This window comes from Ovis canadensis, chromosome X, assembly GCF_042477335.2.
Source record: "Ovis canadensis isolate MfBH-ARS-UI-01 breed Bighorn chromosome X, ARS-UI_OviCan_v2, whole genome shotgun sequence".
Taxonomy (NCBI): Eukaryota; Metazoa; Chordata; class Mammalia; order Artiodactyla; family Bovidae; genus Ovis; species Ovis canadensis.
The window spans coordinates 121,624,439-121,649,158 of NC_091727.1; the positions used below are offsets into that span (position 1 = coordinate 121,624,439).

The window sequence follows — 24,720 nt, forward strand, 5'->3', positions numbered from 1 at the left end:
TCTCCTTGCTATTCCTTGGAACTTTGCATTCAGATGTGTATATCTTTCCTTTTCTCCTTTGCCTTTAGCTTTTTTTCTTTTCTCGGCTATTTGTAAGGCTTCCTCAGACAACCATTTTGCCTTTTTGCATTTCTTTTCCTTGGGGATGGTCTTGAATACTGCCTCTTGTACAGTGTCTTGAACCTCCATCCATAGTTCTTCTGGCACTCTATCAGATCTAATCCCTTGGATCTATTTGTCACTTCCACTGCATAATCGAAAGGGATTTGATTTAGGTCATACCTGATGGTCTAGTGGTTTTCCTTACTTTCTTCAATTTAAATCTGAATTTGGCAATAAGCAGTTCATGATCTGAACCACAGTCAGCTCCCGGTCTTGTTTTTGCTGACTGTATAAAGCTCCTTCATAATTGAAATTTCAATGTATAATTACAAAAAAAAAAAAAACAAAACACTAGTGAGTTATTTCACTTTCTTTTAAATCTTTGAAATTTAGCGTGTATTTTACATTTGTAGCATGTCTCAATTTGGACTAGTTACATTTCAAATGCTCTGTTGCCAAGCATGACTAGTGGCTACTGTATTGGACAGGACAGATCAGTAGAGTTTATTTGTGGCTCTTGGGTGCACTTATCTCTCACACAGAGCTGGTATTGAATTACTCAATTCTTGTATGTACTTTCTAGTTTCTCACTCATGTTCTTGGCTATATGGTTCTTGCTACTTAGAATACCTTTCCTTGATATTTTGTAAACTCTTTATTCTATATAGGCATTGTAGTAGTTATACTTATCTTCAGCTTTTGGAGTCAGACATAATATCTTCGTGAAGCTCTTCTCCAACTCTTAATAACTGTATGTCCTTGTATCATATGATCTCTGGTTTTTAGCTTTTTTGTATGTAAAAAGGAAAATAATCATATGGATGTTGTCAGGATTGAATGAAATAATGCATATAGAGTATTTATCACAGTGTCTTATTAATTCCTCAACAAATAGCTTATTATTATCATTGTCATCTGTTTCAAACACGCCATTGTATGTTAGTATAGTATAGTATATGGATGTATTATTGGGCGGTGGAGTTAGATGGATTTCAGTTCTAATCATGGTTTAACCTCTTAATTCCTTCTTGGCCTATGTAAGTTATTTAATCTCTCTGAGCCTGTTCCTTTATTTAAAATGTTAACAATACATATTTCAAAAGCTTGTTGTGAGAATTAAATGTGTGCCTAGCAACTAGTTCAGTAAATGATACTCTGTAAATGTAATAATATTTCCCTTTGGGAAGTTAACTTTTATTAGCTTTATTTCTTCGTTTGTAAGAAGAAATAATAATTCATAAATCATACAATTTCATTATAAATAAAATATGAGGTGCACCTGGCATAGTATCTAACACAATGTAGACACTCAGCAAATGCTAGCAATTGTTGTTTTTCATCCTTCAAGATTAATCTCAAATGCTTCTTTCTTGGGTGAAGCCTTTCCTCACCTTCCCAAGGAGAAATTTATATTTACCTTTGTTCTTGTTGTTTATTTGGTAAGTTGTGTCTAACTCTTTTGCGACCCCATGGACTATAGCCTGCCAGGCTCCTCTGACTATGATTTCTCAGGCAAGAATACTGGAGTGGGTTACCATTTCCTTCTCTGGGGATCTTCCCAACCCAGGGATCAAACCCCCGTCTCCTCCTTGGCAGGTGGATTCTTTACCACTGAACCATCTGGGAAGCCATATTTACCTTTGTCATATCTTTCAGAACAGATAAGCATATTCCCCCTCTGGGCTGAGAAAGCTTTGAAAGCAAACATTAAAATTCATCTCATCTCAGGTGTTCAGCATAGTGCCTTAACCCTTGGTAATTGCTTCCCTAAGTTTGTTGATATACTCCTGAAAAGTATAAAATCAGTATTTGGGGAAGAAATATAGCAGATCAGGGACTTCAGTGTTAGATAATCTTGGGATAAAACTTAGACTGCCATTTGCAAGTTATATGTCATTGGGTCATTTTTTCAGCCCCTTCTGGCCTCAGTTTCCTTTTCTGTAAAACGAGAAAGCACCAATAACCTGCTAGAATTTTCACAAGGAATGTGAAGTATTATCTTTAAAATACTTAAAAAAAAACTTAGCCCAGTTCTTGGCATATAATCAGTGGTCAATGTACAGTATATGGTAAATTTGCAAATTAATGTGAAAACTATTTTGCAACTTGGGTGGCATACTGTAATTCAGAAATTTACAAGGACAGCTCTTTCCTCACACCAAAACAATTGCTTATTCAATGTTTTACACGTGTTTTTTTGGCCTTTTTTCTCTTAATTACTTAATGGTCCTTATTTATGAAGCTAAATATATTTTTAGAGATAATGAAGAAGAAATGATTGTATTAAGGTTAAAAGACATTTCAGCATTGTATGGTGAAATTTGACAAACTCATAAGAAAAATAGGTCTTTATCAAGATGATTTTCTAGCAGGACTCTCTGCTTTTCTGAATCTCTCAGAAGAAATAATAGGCTATTGTTAAGGCTATTGTAACCTATTTTACAACAAAGCACGTGAAACTATTACATGAGGGACATGAATAAAGTGTTTTATATGATCCAGTATTTTTTCCTCATGTTTTTAAGGATCTTACATATCAAAAGTATATATTTTATATTATCTAGTGAAATTTTAGGTCAATTATGTATTATCTATTTAAGAAGAAAACCTTAACTGCCCTTAGAATTTGTATTTCCATAGTATGGAAGATTTTTATCCAAATAAAAATCATGGTCCTGACTCTGGAATTGGAAGTGATAATGGAGAGAAACGATTGTCTACAACAGAAGTGAGTCTTTTCTATTACTGAACTATTTTAAGATTTTAATAGAAAAACAAAAAAAAAATTTACTAGAGCTTTGAAGTAGATAGGCACTTGCACACATTTCATTTATTTTGCTTAAAAATGTGATCAGCATTGCATTTTATGACCTCAAGTTAAACAAAAGACGTGCAGTTTTAAAAGCAAAACAGTAAACCTCATATTAATTTTTGGTTTTAAAACTGGAGATTTGAATCAGGTATTCTGTACTTCATATATGTAATTAAAGTAACTAATCCTTATCATATGTTTAAAATGCTTAATTTTTACTTTTTACTTATTGCATTCAGCCATCAGATGATGACACAATCAGCCTTCATTCTCAAGTCTCAGAATCAAATAGAGAGCAGACATCAAGAAATGACAGTCACTCAATAGGAAGTAAACCTGATTCTCAGAAAGGTAATTCATAAGGTGTCTGCTGTTTTTATGTCATGTATTATATCCCTTTTTAAAATGAATATATTTTTTAAAGTGGGCTTTAAAAATAATAGTATGTGCATGCTTGCTAAGTTGCTTCAATCATGTCCAACTCTATGCAACCTATGGACGATAGGCTGTAAAGCTCCTCTCTCTGTGAGATTCTCCAGACAAGAGTACTGGAGTGGGTTGCTGTGCACTCCTCCAGGGGACCTTCCTAACCAAGGGATTGAACCAATATCTCTTGCATCTCCTGCATGGGCAGATGGGTTTTTTATCACTAGCGCCACCTGGGAAGCCCCCAAATTATAGTATCTTTGATAAACTCATTTATTGAGAAAAATATACTTTTTTCTAAGCACTGCAGTGTCAGAGCACACTGTTTACTATTTGTGTTTTCTAATAAGTATTAATCTATACTTAGACCAGGAGGTGTATGATTTTACTGATGCCAACACAGATGATGTAGTAGTTCCTGAACAAGGAGATGCACATATTGGATCATTTGTTGCTTTCCTTAAGGTAAAGAAAACTTTGTACAAATATCAATAGCATGTTCTCCTTAATCTCACAAAAGTGAACCATACAATTTAAAATGATAACTTTCTTTTATGTAAGGGAAAAGAGAAAGGTCCTGAAAAATCTCAGAAAAATGAAGAATTGGGAGATGATAAAAGGTAAGCACACCTGAATTTGCAAATTGAAGTATTGCTTATTAATCCTTGAAATATCATTAGATATTTCTGCTTGAATGAATAATTTTTTGTTCATTTACCTGTTAATTTCAGATAGTTAATTTGTGAATATTTCATCTGTCTGCTTTCCTCAATGAAGCTGAAAATTATAGTAAACATATAAGCTGAATGTAGTATACACACTGTTTTTCTCCATAAGTGTGATTATAATGTCTCCTATTACTATTATTGAAGAAAATTATACTTTCCCATACATTGCCTCATTTAAGCTATTTAGCTGTTCTTTAAAACAGATAGTATTGGTATAATTTGACTGATTAGGAAACTAAGACCTGGAGTTTCAAATGTCTCAAACTGAGGTGTTCTGACTCTTGGCTTAATAAACTTTACATTACATGAGACTGGTTATGGTAATTTTAAGGGTATTTACCTCTCTATTTTATTAACATGATTTGCTTTGGATCTTCCCTGTATCCTTTATCTTATGAAATGATAGAAATTGACCTACCATATTTTTTCAGAAAAGAAAGAGTATTTGTTGAATACCTACCATCTACCAGGATCTCTGCTACATGCTTTCCTGTTTCTTAAGTTCAGTTCAGTCGCTCAGTCGTGTCTGACTCTTTGAGACCCCATGAATCGCAGCACGCCAGGCCTCCCTGTCCATCACCATCTCCCGGAGTTCACTCAGACTCACGTCCATCGAGTCTGTGATGCCATCCAGCCATCTCATCCTCTGTTGTCCCCTTCTCCTCCTGCCCCCAATCCCTCCCAGCATCAGAGTCTTTTCCAGTGAGTCAACTCTTCTCATGAGGTGGCCAAAGTACTGGAGTTTCAGCTTTAGCATCATTCCTTCCAAAGAAATCCCAGGGCTGATCTCCTTCAGAATGGACTGGTTGGATCTCCTTGCAGTCCAAGGGACTCTCAAGAGTCTTCTCTGACACCACAGTTAAAACGCATCAATTCTTTGGCACTCAGCCTTCTTCACAGTCCAACTCTCACATCCATACATGACCACAGGAAAAACCATACCTTGACTAGACGGTCCCCAGTCGGCAAAGTAATATCTCTGCTTTTGAATATGCTATCTAGGTTGGTCATAACTTTTCTTCCAAGGAGCAAGCGTCTTTTAATTTCATGGCTGCAGTCACCATCTGCAGTGATTTTGGAGCCCCCCAAAATGAAGTCTGGCACTGTTTCCACTGTTTCCCTATCTATTTCCCATGAAGCGATGGGACCGGATGCCATGATCTTCATTTTCTGAATGTTGAGCTTTAAGCCAACTTTTTTGCTCTCCTCTTTCACTTTCATCAAGAGGCTTTTTAGTTCCTCTTCATTTTCTGCCATAAGGGTGGTGTCATCTGCCTATCTGAGGTTATTGATATTTCTCCTGGCAATCTTGATTCCAGCTTGTGTTTCTTCCAGTCCAGCGTTTCTCATGATGTACTCTGCATAGAAGTTAAATAAGCAGGGTGACAATATACAGCCTTGACATACTCCTTTTCCTATTTGGATCCAGTCTGTTGTTCCATGTCCACTTCTAACTGTTGCTTCCTGGCCTGCATACAGATTTCTGAAGAGGCAGGTCGGGTGTTCTGGTATTCCCATCTCTTTCAGAATTTTCCACAGTTTATTGTGATCCACATAGTCAAAGGCTTTGGCATAGTCAGGAAAGCAGAAATAGATGTTTTTCTGGAACTCTCTTGCTTTTTCCATGATCCAGCGGATGTTGGCAATTTGATCTCTGGTTCCTCTGCCTTTTCTAAAACCAGCTTGAACATCAGGGAGTTCACGGTTCACGTATTGCTGAAGCCTGGCTTGGAGAATTTTGAGCATTACTTTACTAGCATGTGAGATGAGTGCAATTGTGTGGTAGTTTGAGCATTCTTTGGCATTGCCTTTCTTAGGAATTGGAATGAAAACTGACCTTTTCCAGTCCTGTGGCCACTGCTGAGTTTTCCAAATTTGCTGGCATATTGAGTGCAGCACTTTCACAGCATCATCTTTCAGGATTTGAAACAGCTCAACTGGAATTCCATCACCTCCACTAGCTTTGTTCATAGTGATGCTTTCTGAGGCCCACTTGACTTCATATTCCAAGATGTCTGGCTCTAGATTAGTGATCACATCATCATGATTATCTGAGTCGTGAAGATCTTTTTTGTACAGTTCTTCCGTGTATTCTTGCCACCTCTTCTTAATATCTTCTGCTTGTGTTAGGTCCATACCATTTCTGTCCTTTATCGAGCCCATCTTTGCATGAAATGTTCCCTTGGTATCTCTAATTTTCTTGAAGAGATCTCTAGTCTTTCCTATTCTGTTCTTTTCCTCTATTTCTTTGCATTGTTCGCTGAAGAAGGCTTTCTTATCTCTTCTTGCTATTCTTTGGAACTCTGCATCCAGATGCTTATATCTTTCCTTTTCTCCTTTGCTTTTTGCTTCCTTTCTTTTCACAGCTATTTGTAAGGCCTCCCGAGACAGCCATTTTGCTTTTTTGCATTTCTTCTCCATGGGGATGTTCTCGATCCCTGTCTCCTGTACAATGTCACGAACCTCATTCCATGGTTCATCAGGCATTCTATCTATCAGATCTAGGCCCTTAAATCTATTTCTCACTTCCACTGTATAATCATAAGGGATTTGATTTAGGTCATACCTGAATGGTCTAGCAGTTGTGCCTACTTTCTTCAATTTGAGTCTGAATTTGATAATAAGGAGTTCATGATCTGAGGCACAGTCAGCTCCTGGTCTTGTTTTTGTTGACTGTATAGAGCTTCTCCATCTTTGGCTGCAAAGAATATAATAAATCTGATTTTGGTGTTGACCATCTGGTGATGTCCATGTGTAGAGTCTTCTCTTGTGTTGTTGGAAGAGGGTGTTTGCTATGACCAGTGCATTGTCTTGTCAAAACTCTATTAGTCTTTGCCCTGCTTCATTCCGCATTCCAAGGCCAAATTTGCCTGTTACTCCAGGTGTTTCTTGACTTCCTACTTTGCATTCCAGTCCCCTATAATGAAAAAGACATCTGTTTTGAGTGTTAGTTCTAAAAGGTCTTGTAGGTCTTCATAGAACTGTTCAACTTCAGCTTCTTCAGCGTTACTGGTTGGGGCATAGGCTTGGATAACTGTGATGTTGAATAATTTGCCTTGGAGATGAACAGAGATCATTCTTTTGTTTTTGAGATTGCATCCAAGTACTGGATTTCGGACTCTTTTGTTGACCATGATGGCTATTCCATTTCTTCTGAGGGATTCCTGCCTGCAGTAGTAGATATAATGGTCATCTGAGTTAAATTCACCCATTCCAGTCCATTTTAGTTCACTGATTCCTAGAATGTAGAGATTCACCCTTGTCATCTCTTGTTTGACCACTTCCAATTTGCCTTGATTCATGGACCTGACATTCCAGGTTCCTATGCAATATTGCTCTTTACAGCATCAGATCTTGCTTCTATCACCAGTCACATCCACAACTGGGTATTGTTTTTGCTTTGGCTCCATCCCTTCATTCTTTCTGGAGTTATTTCTACACTGATCTCCAGTAGCATATTGGGCACCTAATGACCTGGGGAGTTCCTCTTTTGGAGTTTCTTACTTAATCTTCACTAAATCCTGCTTCTGCTGCTGAATCGCGTCAGTCGTGTCCCACTCTGTGTGACCCCATAGACGGCAGCCCACCAGGCTCCTCCGTCCATGGGATTTTCCAGGCAAGAGTACTGATACGGGTTGTCATTGCCTTCTCTGTCACTAAATCCTACAGGGTGGATATTGTCCACATTTTTACAGATAAGGAAGGTGTTTCTTCTCTAAAACCACTTAGCTAGTGTCCACTAGAACCTTGGGTGTGTGTCTAGCTCTCTGATCCCCACGTTTTTCTCTTTTCTCTGTATTGTGCTTCCCTCAAATGACCTCATTGGTAACTTTTTAATAGACATTAATAAATCATCTCTGGTGCCCCGTAAGGAGATACAGTGCTTTGCTTTACTCTCTGTGTTTCATCTTTCTCTTACTTTCTCATGTTATTGCATGAAGACAGTTGTCTTACCTTGAGAGACTCCAGTAGCATGCACGATATGGTAAAGATACAGAGTCTTAGGTTTGATACCATTGTTTGTTTATTTACTTAATTACTTACCTTACCATGCAGCATGCATGATCTTAGTTTCCCCACCAAGGATTGAATCTGTGTCCTCTTCAGTGAAAGTGTAGAGTTTTAACCACTGGACTGCCAGGGAAGTCACTGACACCATTTTTTAAATGAAATGCCTTTGGGATAAAATTACTAGAGTTTAGAGAATAGTTTTAAAATTTCTTTGTTCTTTTTAAATGACAAAAAAGATACATATATTTTAATGAATTTTTTGGGCAGATTTTCCAATCTTATCTGAATCTATTTGCGTTTCTACTACTTAAACATTTTATACAGAGATTTTAAAAATCAAAATAAATGAACTGATAAAAGCAGAGTGGTGATAAAATAAAAAATTTTCATAACATTTTCTATTTTTTCCTAAAGATAGGCCAAATAGAGCTCTGTGGTCCTTATTATACTCAAGATGGAGAATATGCATTGTTTTACTGTGGCCATTTCACATTTCAGAAATTACAAAATGGTAATGCAGTTTACTTTGTTAGCCATTAATTATATTAATATAACCAGAATGTGACATTTCCTATTGAGTAGAGAGGATAGATATTAATATGTTTTTATATTCCTTCAATATTCTTTATTTCTTATTTTAACATTTTAAATAAAAGAACATTTCACATGCTAGTAAAAACAAAAAATGGTTTCTCCATCTGAAAGCTGGCATAAAATATCATCTGCCTTACTTTTTGGATAATCACGTTTATGTTACCTTTCAGACTTGGGAAAGAACAACTACTTGCTGAGGAAGAGGATGATGGTTTGAAGGAAGTAACTGATTTGAGGAAAATAGCTGTTCAGTTATTGCAGCAAGAGCAGAAGAACAGGTATTTTTTTCAGTAATGAGATTTATATGGGAAAATTTTATAATCATTAAATTTTATATTTAAAGATTGTCAAATAAACAGTAAACAAGAAGACCATCTAGTAAAAGACAATAGGAAATACTTAGGAAAGAAATATAAAATTACATATATAATTAACAGAATAATTTATACTCATATAGTCATTCTATTTATTGCTTAAGTATCTTTTTTATTCCTTTGTACTAAATAATAATAATTGATATTCATCTTAGCTAACAATAGCATTATATGTTATAAGCATTTTTTCTAAGTACATGTCACAAGTATATAGTGTGCTTTTTATCTGATTTTGAGTTACTCAGGATATGTGTAAACTCCTTAAAATTGAATTACATAATCACTGATTAAATCAGTGTGACAGTTTGAGAATCACAGGTTCACTTTAGTCTGTGTCTTGGTCAAGGAGCATTTCTCCCTCTGGCTAGGCATGTTATTGGCAATGAGCAGGACCTTGTGTTAATGAGTATAAAATCAGTGCAAGTCCATTTTTTATACAGAGAAGGTTCTGCGTGCTGCTGAGGGTTGGCTGTTATTGCCATCTTCATGTACTGAGAGTGCTACATTTATGTTAATAATTTTGAAATCATAAAGCAGAATTGAGATTTTGTTTGTTTGTTTTGAGAAAATTAAAAGAATAATTTTGGTGCCTTTAACTTGGATAACTGTTATATTTTTTACATATTCAAAGCAATAAATGTTTATGGATCACAGGACCATGTTTTAGGATGTTTAAAAAAGTATGTTGGCATTTGCTTAAAGATGTTTTGAAAAATAATTACTATTAAAACTTATTCAATGACTGATGTGTGGTATTAGGGGCCACTATAATAGTTTTTAAAATGACCACTATGTATCTCTTTTTGCACTGCTACTACATGTATAGAATTAAAAACCATACTAGAAAATATCTTTATCCCTTCTATATCTAATGGACCCTCATTCCCAATTGACATTGTTCTTCTGTCATAACTTTCTGTCATGCTTTTCTGTCATCCTTTTTGAAGCTTATCTTTTAATCTTTCCTGTGTTTCATTTCTAATGGGCCTTTTTAAAAATTGACTACTTATGAGGTTGTATGTATTTTCCTCCCTTAAGTAAAATTAAAGTATTGATGGTCCCGTTGGTTTAAGAGGTATGATGAAGCAAGCCACCACCTGCTCTATGTAGCTTATAAAGTAGTTAAATTTTCTACCTCCCCTACTTGGCAGGTGAAAAAATTGCATTTATCATTATGAACAGAGAATATTGATTTTATAAGAACCCACAACAATATGTATTTCCCTCATGTCCAGAATTGCATTTGCGTGTATAATTTTAGATTTTAATATAGCCATATATATCATTTCTATATTTTCAGTTTTCTCCTATTGTATAGTTTTACATCTATCCCTCTGACTTAAATTACTCTTTCAACCTAAATATATCAAATGATGTTTCATAGGTCTTGGTTTTTGATAGTTTGTAATAAGTACAAAGCAGTACCTAGCTCTGCCTTGTACATAGTAGGTATTTGTTAATACTGTTACTGGTTAATTACTTGAAAATGAGATCAAATTTAAAGCTAGTATGAACCATTAACTTAGTTAATATGTTCTCTGTACATAATTTTTGTTATTTTTGAAATTTATGCAAAATTAATTTCTTTCTCTGAACTGTTTCTCCATTCCTTTTCAGATGTTAGTGCATATAAATATAAGAGCTTTTTGGATTAATAATCAGTGACATTAATATTATAATAACTATGTCTAATTTTTGAAGGCATTAAAATTTTATGATATCTGGACATAAAGTAAGGAGTACATTTTACTTTTAAAATGTGTAATCTATAGACAATTTACATTCCTAACCAATTCTGTTCATGGCTAAACTTAAACTGGGCTCAGAATTATCTTATGCTGAATCTATTATTTTCTCCATTAAATCATATCATCCTTCCTTCTAAAATATCCTGCTATTGCTTATATCTCTTAGATTTAGATATTAAATTGTTGTTTACTGTTACAACACATAAATTTGAGTTAGTCTAAAAGACAAAAGTAATCTTTTAAAAGAATATATTCCTTAGAGGATTTGAGTTTTTATACCTTCTCTGGTTGTAGATTTCCCCTTTCACAAAGTATCATTTTAGATTCTAGCTTTATTAGATGAAGAATCTGAAATGCTATTTAAAATTGCAAATCAACCAGAAGTTTTAATATTTCTTTTTAAGTTTTAATATAATCATTGCAATATTTTTGTTTATTTATTGTTAGTATTGATTTAAAATAATTTATCTGGGGTAAGATTATTCTTGTATAGCAAGAAGTACCACTTAGGATTTCTACTTTGACTGTATGCTTACTGTTTAGCTGTTCTTAGCTAGCTATTAATGGAAAGTAAATGCAGTGTTAACTCTCAGCTAAATCTAAAAGAAGCCAGCCATTGTTTCAAAATTAGAGGGAATTTAAAAACAGCTTATGTTGAGTTCAGTGATGACTTTCTTAGAGCAGCTTTGCCACTTTAGTTTACACTTTTTTTTAAGAGATATATGTAATTCTTTTATAAGGTTTATACTAGTACTTGGTAGATGGAACTATCCTAGGAAAATAACAAGAGAATGTTGCATAGAATTAGTAATCAAAAAGGGTGGGAAAAGAGATCACCAAGTAAACCATCAAGTAGATAAATCCTAAGTGTTCAAAGTCTGAAGCCTAGTTATTTAGAAGACTGCCCTTCTTTGTCTAATTGAGATGCATATAGTAAACTACTTAATATTGACAGTTTATTGTTAAATTTTTAAAAGCTAATCTTTATCCTCTTTCTTAAAAGATTGGATTATTTTTACTTGTATTTGAGCGTGTTGAAGTCCCCTTGAGTCAGTGACCTTGTCTATATTAAAATAGTTGTTCCACAAATCAAAATTTTATTTTTACTATAATTTTGGAAGTTAAATAAAAAACTATTATCTTAAAATAATATTGCTCTGTAAATTATTTAACCAATTCTTCAAATTTCCACCAACTCTACTTATGTATCTTAGTATTAGAGAAGTGGGTATCTTAGTATTAGAGAAGTGGCTGCTGCTCTTTCTTATACTGATTTTCTTACTGTGTGGCTTATTAAGTAAATGTTTAGCTGGCTTCTTAAAATTTAATTTTCATGCTAAAGAAACGATTATATGAAGACTTTTGCAATGAATAGCTTCAGTTGATTGGTTCCCCATAGCATGTTCATTCCTGTTAGCTTATTCTGTAGTATTTTCTAATACATATTTACTTTTAATAAGTATTTGATTTGCTTTTATGTGTGTCCTGAGAGTTTTTACTTACTGTGGAAAGATGTACTTCTGAGTACTATGTAATACAGTTCAATTTTAAAAAGTAATTATGAAAAGTTATATTGAAGTATAATTAATTATGGATCATGTAAAGCAAAATCAGATTTTGAGCAGTTTAGTATTTTAGTTTTGAATTATAGAAATTATGTACATTACTTTTTCATGTGATTTTTTTTCTTTTTCTGATCATATGAACTCTTAATTTGAGGAGCATCATGTTAACTTCTAGCTTGTTATAACTAATTAGGTAGTTCTCTCAACCCTTAAAATCTATCCATTCTTTCTTTTCTGCTTGCTTTACTAATGACTTCCCTATCCTCTCCCAAAACATCTTACTTCTTCCATCTTTTGGTTTGGTTGATGTACGTGAAATATGAATACAGACGGAGGCCTTTATGTTATAGAGCATCATTCAGTGAAAAATTCTTCCAGAGGACCAGAGCAGCAGGACGTGCATCAAGGTATCTAGAGTTTGTGGACACCTTAAGTATTAAGTGGCCAGGTTGATGCAGCTGAATTATATATATACTCTTTTACCTAAAATTCAGTATTGGTACCTGGATTATGGAAGTGTTTTAATAATCTAGAATAGATATTTAGATAAAACGAACATTTCTTTTGACTCTGAGTATCACACAGTAAAACATTAAATATCAATGTACAGAGTAAAATTTTTCAGAGAATTTTCAATATAAAATATATTTTATCAGTAAGTAGAGCTCAACATTTTTCTTTCTCCTCTAATGTGACTCATGCACATCAGTAGTCACACACTACTAGTGTGTGTGGTGTGGGGAGAATTCCAAATTTACTGCAGTGGAGGGCATTGTAGTTTGACGCCCCCTTCCAAGGGAATAATTCTGACCCTCACCCTCTCCAAGGATACTTTGCAGTGCTAAAAAGGATACATTTCCTTTTTAAATCAATTTTTTACTCTTTCAGTTTTATCGAGATATAATGAACATGCAGCCTTGTATAAGGTGTTTGGTATAATGATTTGACTTCCATAAATCATGAAATCATTATCATAAGCAGTTTAGTGAACATCCATCATTTCATACACAGAACTAAAGAAACAGAAAAAATATTTTTCCATGTGAAGAGAATTCTTAGGATTCACTTCCTCTTTAAAAAATTACTCTTTAATGATGTATTTTTTTCCTGATGTTCTTAGATATTTTATTATCTAAATTCCTCTGCATTTGGGGATTCAATACAATTTTAGTGCCTGTCCACACAAAGAAGGATAAAGGTGTCAGTAATCTAGAAATTACTTGGTGCAAAGCTACACTGCTTTGTGTGTGATACTGGTCATTTGCCTCTCGCTGTAGCTTCCTCCTGTTGAGGCTCTACTAGATCTTAGCTAGTGAGAAAAAACTGGGGTGATGGAAATTGGTTTCTTTATGAAACCATCTTTCTGGAGTTATGAACATATTTATTTCATTATATATTTTAATAGTCAATATGCGTCTTTAATTTGAAATTCTCTTCTTCTCTGTATTCCTTTGATAGTTGACATCCGATTATATTATTTTGAATAAAAGGCAGATATTCTACTCCTTATAAAACTAAACTTTAAAATTGAAAATTAACATTTATATCCATAGTAAATAGATAAATATTAACTCAAATATATTAGTTACTTATATTAAAGATAGATCATTGTTCATTGCTTTTGACTTTGAGATCAATACTTAGAATTATATAAAATTATGAACAAATGGTTCTCTTATGTAATGGTTTATCACTCTTTATTTTTCTTTCTTTTTTTGATTTTCTTCAAATATATTGTTTCATTCTGTTATTAAAAGTTTTATAGACTTGTGGATTTTTTTAAAGAATTGAACTTTAGCACTGGCTTTGCATTTGGAATTAAGGTTTATTATTTGGCAAAATGATTGTTTATTATATCTACATGGCCGTATCATTTGCTATGCTGGGAAAAATGAAATCAGTTATGATGATACTTAAACAATCTGCATCTCTTTATTTTCTATCTCAGCCAAAAGTTAGATATGCACAGGAAAATAACATGGCTGGAAAATATCCAAGCCTCGAAAAAGGTTTTATAAAAGAAAATGCATGGAAGAATTGGTGAGCTTCATTCCTTCATAATAGCCAGTGAACTTATGGGCATCTGATCTAAATAATATTTAAATATTGTTTTCTAGCAAAGATCTTCATGGACCAGATGCAGTTTATTATCAACATTTTTATATCATGTATATATACTATTCTCTTTAATATATTATGAAATTAATGTGCTGATTTATTTCTAGGATTCTTAATCATTCAACTTATGTCATAAGAAACAAGCCAAAACAAACTATGGAATGCGAAAAGAGGTATAAAAATATCTTAGTTCTTATGGTTAATATTATATAATGAGAGTTGATCATTTGACAGTAATGTTCCTATATGTAGGCTTTAATAGAATAATTGATATCAATTTAATATAATGAGATAATTTAAAGAAGAAATGGCTTTTAAAATGTTTTTTTAATGTATTATACAACACAAGTTAAATTGACTTTTGATGTAAACAAATGCAAGAATGCCAACTTAAACTTTTTGTGCGCATACCTGCATTTTGTTTTGATGACAGAATCATTTATCCATTTATTGTTGTTGTTCAGTCGCTATGTCCTACTCTTTGAAATGCTATGAACTGCACTACACCAGGCTTTCCTGTCCTTCACTATCTTCCTGAGTTTGCTCAGACTTGTGTCCATTGTGTTGATGACACTATCCAACCATCTCATTCTCTTACCTCCTTCTCCTCTTGTTCTCAATATTTATCCATTTAGCAGACATTTATTGTATTACTGTTATGGTCAGGAATAATGTATTATCATTGATTGTATTTGTTCTCTATGTTATAGTTCACTTTTTAACTTATTTTTAATTAGGTTTTATTTACTTCTTCTGTATGAATACATGGTCTAAATCCAGGTATATGAATTCCAGAGAACTAGAAGACCTTGAAAGTTTCTATTTATTCTTTTTGTTGGTTTGAAAATTTGCACCAACCTCAACTTCTGAGTTATTCCTGTGGGAATATAAAAGTTGAAGGCTAGGGTATGGGTACAGAATAACACAGAGAGAGAATTAACATTTGTTAAATGGTTGTTGTATGTATACTCTTCTTAGTGCTTTAGCTGTATGATCTCATTTAATCCTCATAATAACTTATGAAGTTGTTGCTATTGTCATCCCCATTTTATAGGTGAGAAACTGAGGCTCAGAAATTGCCATAGCTTTTCAGGGTCACACAGCTAGTAAATGGTATAGTGAGAATTTAAACCCAGGATGTCTGGCTTCAGAACCCCAACTTTTAATGTTTGGAAACAAGAACAGCTTGCTTTCTCCAGATGCATACATTTCACTGATGTCTTTTCCAAACTACCTTACAATCCAAACTAGACTTACTTTTCCCAAATCTATTTCTTCTCCTGTATAGTGCACCTTGAGTGAATGTGCCACTGTTTATATAGTCAACTTTGGAATCATTGGAAATTGCTTTCTCTTACACATTCTTCCCAATCCAGTCAGTCACAGAAGACTTTAGCTTCTTAACGTTATTTGCATCTTAGCTTCTTAACATTATTTGCATCTGTCTCAACCTCTCCATTCCTGTTGCAGTTATGTTGGCTCAGGCCCTGTCTTTTCTGCCTGGACTACTGCAACAGTTCGCAGCCAAACCTTGTTTCTCAAGTTTGGCCTACCTTTAAATTTGTTTTCTGTGCTAATGGTGTAAGAGTGATGGTTCTAAAGTACAGGCCTGACTATGTGTTTCCAAGTTATTAATCTTCTTTTTCTAACTTTTAGGATAAAGCTTAAAATGTTTGGCTTAACCCATAAGATTGAAGTGAGTTTCTGCCTAGCTTGAAAGCCTCAGCCTGTGTACTCTTGCACTGGCACCTTTTACAGCTAGGAACCGTAGTGCTCCTTCCTTTATTCCAACATGATTTCACATCTCTGTGTTCTGTGTCCTGGTGTTTCTGCTGGAATTTCCCCTTCTTCTTCCATTTTTCACTTAGGCTTTTAGAATTCAGTTCAGGCATAAGATAACTTTTTATACCCAAATCGAGAAACATTCAGCTGTCTCAAATTTCACTTGTGTGCATGTGTGTGCTCAGTCACTCAGTCATTTCCAACTCTTTGTGACCCCATGGATTGTAGCCCACCAGGCTCCTCTGTCCATGGGATTCTTCTGGCAAGAATGCTGGAATGGATTGCCATTTCTTCCTCCAGGAGATCTTCATGACCCAGGGATTGAGCCCTCATCTCCTATATCTTCTGCATTAAACTGGATTTAACCCACTCTCTCCCTTTTTGAATACTGATTCTTTATCTTACATGTTTTTGTCCTTGAAGTTTCTGTTATTACCTTCCTTCCCAGTTTCTTTCTTTTTTTAATTTAGTTTAATTGGAGGCTAATTACTTTACAGTATTGTAGTACTTTTTTCCATACATTGTCAGTTTCTTTCATTTCTATCTTAAGCTTTTTCACCAGGTTCCTAACATTCTCTTGAGAAAGCCCCAATTACCCAAACTTCAAAATGGTGATTTTCAATCTTGGCCTTTTCTTTACAGAACTCTTACTGTCACTTTTCTCATTTTCAGAACAGTCACCTAATTTCTTCTTTAAAAACAAAACAAAATTTTAGTTTTTTCCTGTTTATAAGAATAATGTAGCTTTATTGTTTAAAAATAGGAAAATTTTGTCATAAAGGAAAAAAAGAATCATCTGTTATCCTACTCCCCAGAGATGACAAGTCTTAATATTTTGGTATTTTCCCCTTAAACCAGTTTTCTATATATATGCATGAACATTTGCATGTGCATGTGTATTTCTGTGTGCATATGTATGTATATACATACACACACACAGCAGAGTTGCATTGCCTGTTACCTACTCAACAGCTCCGCTAGGATGTATGATGCATTTGAGACTTAACCTTCCCAAATAGCACTTTTAATCATTCACTTTGTCCCTCAAAACTTAACTCTTCTTGCATTTTTCCCCATTTCAGAAAATGTCAGCTCCATCCTTCTATTAATAGTTGCTCAGCTCAAAGACCTCAGAGTCATCTGTAACTTGTCACTTTCTTTCACATTCCATAACTAATCCTTTAGCACCTCCTGTTGACTCTACCTTCAAAATATGCCCAGAATCTTATCATGTCTTACCACTTCCACACGTATCACCCCAGCCCTAGAAATCTCTTACTTCAGTTCTAACAGCCTTCTATCAAGTCTCCTTTCCATCTTTGCTTTTCTCTAGTCTGTTTTCAATTGAAAAAAAAGAAGAATCAGTTTGATATTTTTAAAATGTAAGTTACATCATGTCGTTCTTCAGAATTTTCTAATGATCTCTCATTTCATTCAGAATGAAAACCAGGGTCCTTTAAGGACTTGTGAACCTCTGCATTATTTGGCTCCCTACTGTGTTCCTCTTGCCTTGTTCTTCCTGCTTGTTAATCCTTCTCTAGTTATGCTGGCCTCCTTGTTGACTCGCAATACACCAGGTTTCCCACCCTCTCAAAGCTTTTGCCTCTATTGAAATGATTTCCTCTCAGAAAATCATATGGCTTATTCCCTTGTCTTTACGTTTCTGCTCAACTTTCATTGCTTCAGCAAGAGATTCCCTGGACAACTTAGATAAAAGAGCATCCCTTCCCCATTCCTTCTTCCCTTTTTGCATGCCCTGCTTTACTTTTCTCCACAGAACTTAGTACTGTCTGACATTGTAAATATATACTTTTTTACCGTCTGACATTCTCAGTACTTTATTATTTATATCTCAGACTTCTTTATTTGTTCATTGTTTGTCTTCACCACCCCACCACCACCTGGGTGCATTACAGTGTTGTTTTTATCAATTACTAAGAGGAGACTATTTGAAATTTCCAACACTGTGGATTTGTCTTGCTCTTTAAAGTTCTTTCATTTTTCCTTCATATATTCTAAAGCTGTTATTAAATACATAAATGTTTAGGATTATAATGTCCTTTTGGTGAATTTACATCTTTGTCTTTATAAAATGACTTTTTAAATATTCCTGGTTAGGGTGGCGTTTTTGTGTGTGGTGTACAGGGTCTTAGTTCCTCAATCAGGGATTAAACCCATGCGTGCTTCAAAGGATGCACAGACTCTTAACCATTGGACCACCAGGGAAGTCCGCTGGTTATATTCTTTGCTCTGAAGTATACTTCCCTGATATTATATAGTCACCTCAGCTTTCTTCTAGTTTAATTTCTTTCTTAGTGTTTATATGATATATCTTTCTTCTTCCTTTTACATTTAACCTATTTGTGTCTTTATGGAGAAAGGCAGTTTCTTATTGTTAGCATATGGTAGTATCTTTTCTATCAAATCTGACAATCTGATTTTTAATTGCACTCTTAGGATTTTTAATATTTAATTGAAACTACTTATATTAATGGATTTAAGTCTACTGTATTATTAGGTGTTTAATTTTTGTCTTATGCATTATTTTTAGATATCTTCCATCTTTTTCTCCTGTCTTTTGAATTATATTTTGAAATTCCTATTTATCTCTGTTGTGGGCTTATTAGACATAACTAGTTGTTATGTTAGTGATTGTTTTAAGGTTTAAAGTATATGTAATTTATGACAGTCTACCTTTAAGTGCTATTATGCATATATATATTGGATAAGAAAAAGAGTATACTTCTATTTCTTCCCTCCTGGCCTTTGCAATATTGTTGCCATATGTTTTACATTTGTGTTAACATCAGTTCAGTTCAGTTCAGTTACTCAGTTGTGTCCGACTCTTTGTGAACCCATGAATCGCAGCATGCCAGGCCTCCCTGTTCATCATCAACTCCTGGACTTCACTCAAACTCACATCCATCGAGTCAGTGATGCCATCCAGCCATCTCATCCTCTGTCGTCCCCTTTTCCTCCTGCCCCCAAGCCCTCCCAGCATCAGAGTCTTTTCCAATGAGTCAACTCTTCACATGAGGTGGCCAAAGTACTGGAGTTTCAGCTTCAGCATCATTCCTTCCAAAACCACCTAGGACTGATCTCCTTTAGAACAGACTGGTTGGATCTCCTTGCAGCCCATGGGACTCTAGAGTCTTCTTCTCCAACACCACAGTTCAAAAGCATCAATTCTTCGGTGCTCAGCTTTCTTCACAGTCCAACTCTCACATCTATACATAACTACTGGAAAAACCATAGCCTTGACTAGACGGACCTTTGTTGCCAAAGTAATGTCTCTGCTTTTCAATAAGCTATCTAGGCTGGTCATAACTTTCCTTCCAAGGAGTAAGTGTCTTTTAATTTCATGGCTGCAATCACCATCCGCAGTGACCCTGGAGCCCAAAAAAATAAAGTCTGTCACTGTTTCCACTGTTTCCTCATCTATTTCCCATGAAGTGATGGGACCAGATGCAATGATCTTCGTTTTCTGAATGTTGAGCTTTAAGCCAACTTTTTCACTCTCCTCTTTCACTTTCATCAAGAGGCTTTTTAGTTCCTCTTCACTTTCTGCCATAAGGGTGGTGTCATCTGCATATCTGAGGTTATTGGTATTTCTCCCAGCCATCTTGATTCTAGCTTGTGCTTCTTCCAGCCCAGCGTTTCTCATGATGTACTCTGCATAGAAGTTAAATAAGCAGGGTGACAGTATACAGCCTTGACATACTCCTTTTCCTATTTGGAACCAGTTGGTTGTTCCATGTCCACTTCTAACTGTTGCTTCCTGACCTACATATAGGTTTCTCAAGAGGCAGGTCAGGTGGTCTGGTATTCCCATCTCTTTCAGAATTTTCCACAGTTTATTGTGATCCACACAGTCAAAGGCTTTGGCATAGTCAATAAAGCAGAAATAGATGTTTTTCTGGAACTCTCTTGCTTTTTCCATGATCCAGCGGATGTTGGCAATTTGATCTCTGGTTCCTCTGCCTTTTCTAAAACCAGCTTGAACATCAGGGAGTTCACGGTTCACGTATTGCTGAAGCCTGGCTTGGAGAATTTTGAGCATTACTTTACTAGCATGTGAGATGAGTGTAATTGTATGATAGTTTGAGCATTCTTTGGCATTGCCTTTCTTTGGGATTGGAATGAAAACTGACCTTTTCCAGTCCTGTGGCCACTGCTGAGTGTTCCAAATTTGCTGGCATATTGAGTGCAGCACTTTCACAGCATCATCTTTCAGGATTTGAAATAGCTCTACTAGAATTCCATCACCTCCACTAGCTTTGTTCGTAGCGATGCTTTCTAAGTCCCACCTTGACTTCTCATTCCAGGATGTTTGGCTCTAGGTGAGTGATCACACCATCATGATTATCCAGGTCATGAAGATATCTTTTGTACAGTTCTTCCGTGTATTCTTGCCACCTCTTCTTAATATCTTCTGCTTGTGTTAGGTGCATACCATTTCTGTCCTTTATCGAGCCCATCTTTGCATGAAATGTTCCCTTGGTATCTCTAATTTTCTTGAAGAGATCTCTAGTCTTTCCCATTCTGTTCTTTTCCTCTATTTCTTTGCATTGTTCGCTGAAGAAGGCTTTCTTATCTCTTCTTGCTATTCTTTGGAACTCTGCATTCAGATGCTTATATCTTTCCTTTTCTCCTTTGCTTTTCGCTTCTCTTCTTTTCACAGCCATTTGTAAGGCTTCCCCAGACAGCCATTTTGCTTTTTTGCATTTCTTTTCCATGGGGATGTTCTCGATCCCTGTCTCCTGTACAATGTCACGAACCTCATTCCGTACTTCATCAGGCACTCTATCAGATCTAGGCCCTTAAATCTATTTCTCACTTCCACTGTATAATCATAAGGAATTTGATTTAGGTCATACCTGAATGGTCTAGTGGTTTTCCCTACTTTCTTCAATTTAAGTCTGAATTTGGCAATAAGGAGTTCATGATCTGAGCCACAGTCAGTTCCCGGTCTTGTTTTTGTTGACTGTATAGAACTTCTCCATCTTTGGCTGCAAAGAATATAATCAATCAGATTTTGGTGTTGACCATCTGGTGATGTCCATGTGTAGAGTCTTCTCTTGTGTTGTTGGAAGAGGGTGTCTGCTATGACCAGTGCGTTCTCTTGGGAAAACTCTATTAGCCTTGCCCTGCTTCATTCCATATTCCAGGACCAAATTTGCCTGTTACTCCAGATGTTTCTTGAGTTCCTACTTTGCATTCCAGTCCCCTATAATGAAAAGGACATCTTTTTTGGGTGTTAGTTTTAAAAGGTCTTGTAGGTCTTCATAAAACCATTCAACTTCAGTTTCTTCAGCGTTACTGATTGGGGCATAGACTTGGATTACCATGACATTGAATGGTTTGCCTTGGAAATGAACAGAGATCATTCTGTTGTTTTTGAGATTGCATCCAAGTACTGCATTTCAGACTCTTTTGTTGACCATGATGGCTACTCCATTTCTTCTAAGGGATTCCTGCCCACAGTAGTAGATATAATGGTCATCTGAGTTAAATTCACCATTCCCGTCCATTTTAGTTCACTGATACCTAGAATGTCGATGTTTTCTCTTGCCATCTCCTGTTTGACCGCTTCCAATTTGCCTTGATTCCTGGACCTGACATTCCAGGTTCCTATGCAGTATTGCTCTTTACAGCATCAGACCTTGCTTCTCTCACCAGTCACATCCACAACTGGCTATTGTTTTTGTTTTGGCTCCATCCCTTCTTTCTTTCTGGAGTTATTTCTCCACTGATCTCCAGTAGCATATTGGACACCTACTGACCTGGGGAATTCCTCTTTCAGTATCCTATCATTTTGCCTTTTCATTCCGTTCATGGGGTTCTCAAGGCAAGAATACTGAAGTGGTTTGCCATTCCCTTCTCCAGTGGACCACATTCTGTCAGACCTCTCCACCATGACCCGCCCATCTTGAGTGGCCCCCCAGGGCATGGCTTAGTTTCATTGAGTTAGACAAGGCTGTGATCCTAGTGTGATCAGATTGACTAGTTTTCTGTGAGTATGGTTTCAGTGTGTCTGCCCTCTTGCAACACCTACCGTCTTACTTGGGTTTCTCTTAGCTTGGATGTGGGGTATCTCTTCACTGCTGCTCCAGCAAAGTGTAGCCACTGCTCCTTACCTTGGGCGAGGGGTATCTCCTCACCGCTGCCCCTCCTGACCTTGAACGTGGAGTAGCTCCTCTCGGCCCTCCTACGCCTGCGCAGCCACTGCTCCTTGGACGTAGGGTTGCTCCTCTCGGCCACCGCCCTGACTTTGGGCATGGTGTAGCTCCTCTTGGCTGCTGCCCCTGGCCTCGGGCAGGAGGTAGCTCTTCCTGGCCGCTACCCCTGACTTCAGACACGGCGTAGCTCCTCTTGGCCGCTCCTGTGCCATCGCAGCCTGGCACTCATGGCCGTCGCCCCTGACCTTGGACACAGGGTATCTCCTCTCGGCCACCACCCCTGACCTCGGATGTGGGATATTACGTGGTTATTATTCTTGCTTTAAATAGTCAATTGTTTCTTTAAAGAGATTTAATCAGAATAATGTCTTCTATCTTTACCCCTTTAGTTACCATCTCCAGTAGCCTTCGTTCCTTTGTGTAGCTCTGTATTTCCATGTATATCATTTTCCTTCTATCTGAAAGAACTATTATCACATTACTTTTCCTGCTGGTCTGCTGATGTTGAATCTTTCAGTTTCTGTAATGTTTTAAAAAGTCTTGGAAATTCCCTGGTGGTCCAGTGGTTAGAACTTGGTGCTTTCACTGCTGTGGTGCTGGGTTCAACCCCTGGTCAGGGAATTAAGATCCCATAAGCCACGTGGTGTGGCCAAAAAAAAATGTATTTCACTTTCATTTTTGAAATATCTTTGCTAGTATAAAATTCTCATTTGTTAATTTCATTTTCTTTTTGTACCTTAAAGAGGTTTTTCTCCTGTCTTCTGGATTGCGCTGTTTCCTGTGCGAACTCTCTTGTCAGTTCACTGAACCTAATGTGTATTTTTTTCTCTGGCTGCTTTTTAGATTTTATCTTTATCATTTGCTTTTAATTTAATTGTGATGTATCTTATTGTAGTATTCTTCATTTTCTTTTTTTTTGCTTGGAGTTCATAGTGCTTCTCAAATTTGTGTGTTCATTGTTTTCATGAAATTTGAAAATTTAAGTCTTTATTTATCTTCATCTTTCCTATCACATAGCATATATTATTTTGGAACTCCAGTTATATTAGGTCACTTGAAGTTTCATGCAGATCATCTAAAGAAATTGCTTTTTTTTTTTTAGTTTTTGGTAATGAATTAATATAATAAATATCCTATAATATTTTTTGACTATATGTCTCTAGATACTACATTTCTTTTGGGCTCAATTGGAGTTCTTTTGAACTCCAATTATATTAGGTCACTTGAAGTTTCATGCAGATCATCTAAAGAAATTGTATTATTATTATTTTTTTTTAGTTTTTGGTAATGAATTAATTGACGAGATTTGGGAGCTTCCTTGGTGGCTCAGATGGTAAAGCATCTGCCTGCAGTGTGGGAGACCTGGGTTCGATTCCTGGGTTGGGACGATCCCCTGGAGAAGGAAATGGCAATCCATTCCAGCACTTTTTCCTGGAAAATCCCATGGACGGAATAGCCTGATAGGCTACAGTCCATGTGGTCGGAAAGAGTCGGACATGAGTGAGCGACTTCACTTTCACTTTAATGAATTAGTATTATAAATATCCTATAATATATCTTGACTATATGTCTCTAGATATGGCATTATTTTTGAGCCCAAAAGAGCCGAAATGCTCTATGCATAGGGTGTGATTAAATAATAAATGCATTTTGATGTTTTTTAAAGGAGCATAAGTTATTCGGAATTGAATACATTTTGTGAAAGTTTTATGTTATTAGTTCAAAGTATAGGCATGGGTAAATTCTTTAGATTTCTGGTAAAAAGAAAAAACTGATAACTTTATAATGTTAATAATGTATACTTAAGGTATACATTCTAAATATTTTAAATATTAAGGCATTTTTAATTTTTCAGTGTCTCAGCAGATGAAGTTAATTCACCATTATCACCCCTCATATGGCAGGTAAGAAATTAAATTGCTGTTATATCTAATATTTTTTATCATTTATCTCATTAAAAGAAATTATCATTTTACAGCCCTTAGAAAATCAAAAGGATCAAACAGATGAGCAGCAATGGCCAGAATCTCACCCGATAATCTGGCAGAGTGAAGAAAGGAGGCGGAGCAAACAGATTAGAAAAGAATATTTTAAGGTACTTTATTCAGTTATAAAATGTACTTTGTAATTATTAGCTTTGATTTTATCCATTTTGTTTTACATTAATATGACAGAATATAACTCTCTAGTTAAATATAGTAAATGTGTTATCTTGATTTCCTACATGCATGTGGTATAATTATATGATCCAGTTATTTCCATAAAATTTCAGCAATTCAGA

General features: G+C 35.6%; 1 protein-coding gene across 1 annotated transcript in view; it reads left to right on the plus strand.

Moving 5' to 3' along the window:
- The window catches only part of LRCH2 (leucine rich repeats and calponin homology domain containing 2), a 105,544-nt gene that overhangs the window by 56,270 nt on the left and 24,554 nt on the right, over positions 1-24,720 (plus strand). The window contains exons 7-14 of the mRNA XM_070290869.1: positions 2,743-2,830; positions 3,154-3,265; positions 3,708-3,805; positions 3,902-3,960; positions 8,844-8,951; positions 14,586-14,651; positions 24,295-24,343; positions 24,418-24,534. Of these exons, the coding sequence (XP_070146970.1) occupies positions 2,743-2,830; positions 3,154-3,265; positions 3,708-3,805; positions 3,902-3,960; positions 8,844-8,951; positions 14,586-14,651; positions 24,295-24,343; positions 24,418-24,534 (697 nt within the window). The remainder of the gene's footprint in view (positions 1-2,742; positions 2,831-3,153; positions 3,266-3,707; positions 3,806-3,901; positions 3,961-8,843; positions 8,952-14,585; positions 14,652-24,294; positions 24,344-24,417; positions 24,535-24,720) is intronic.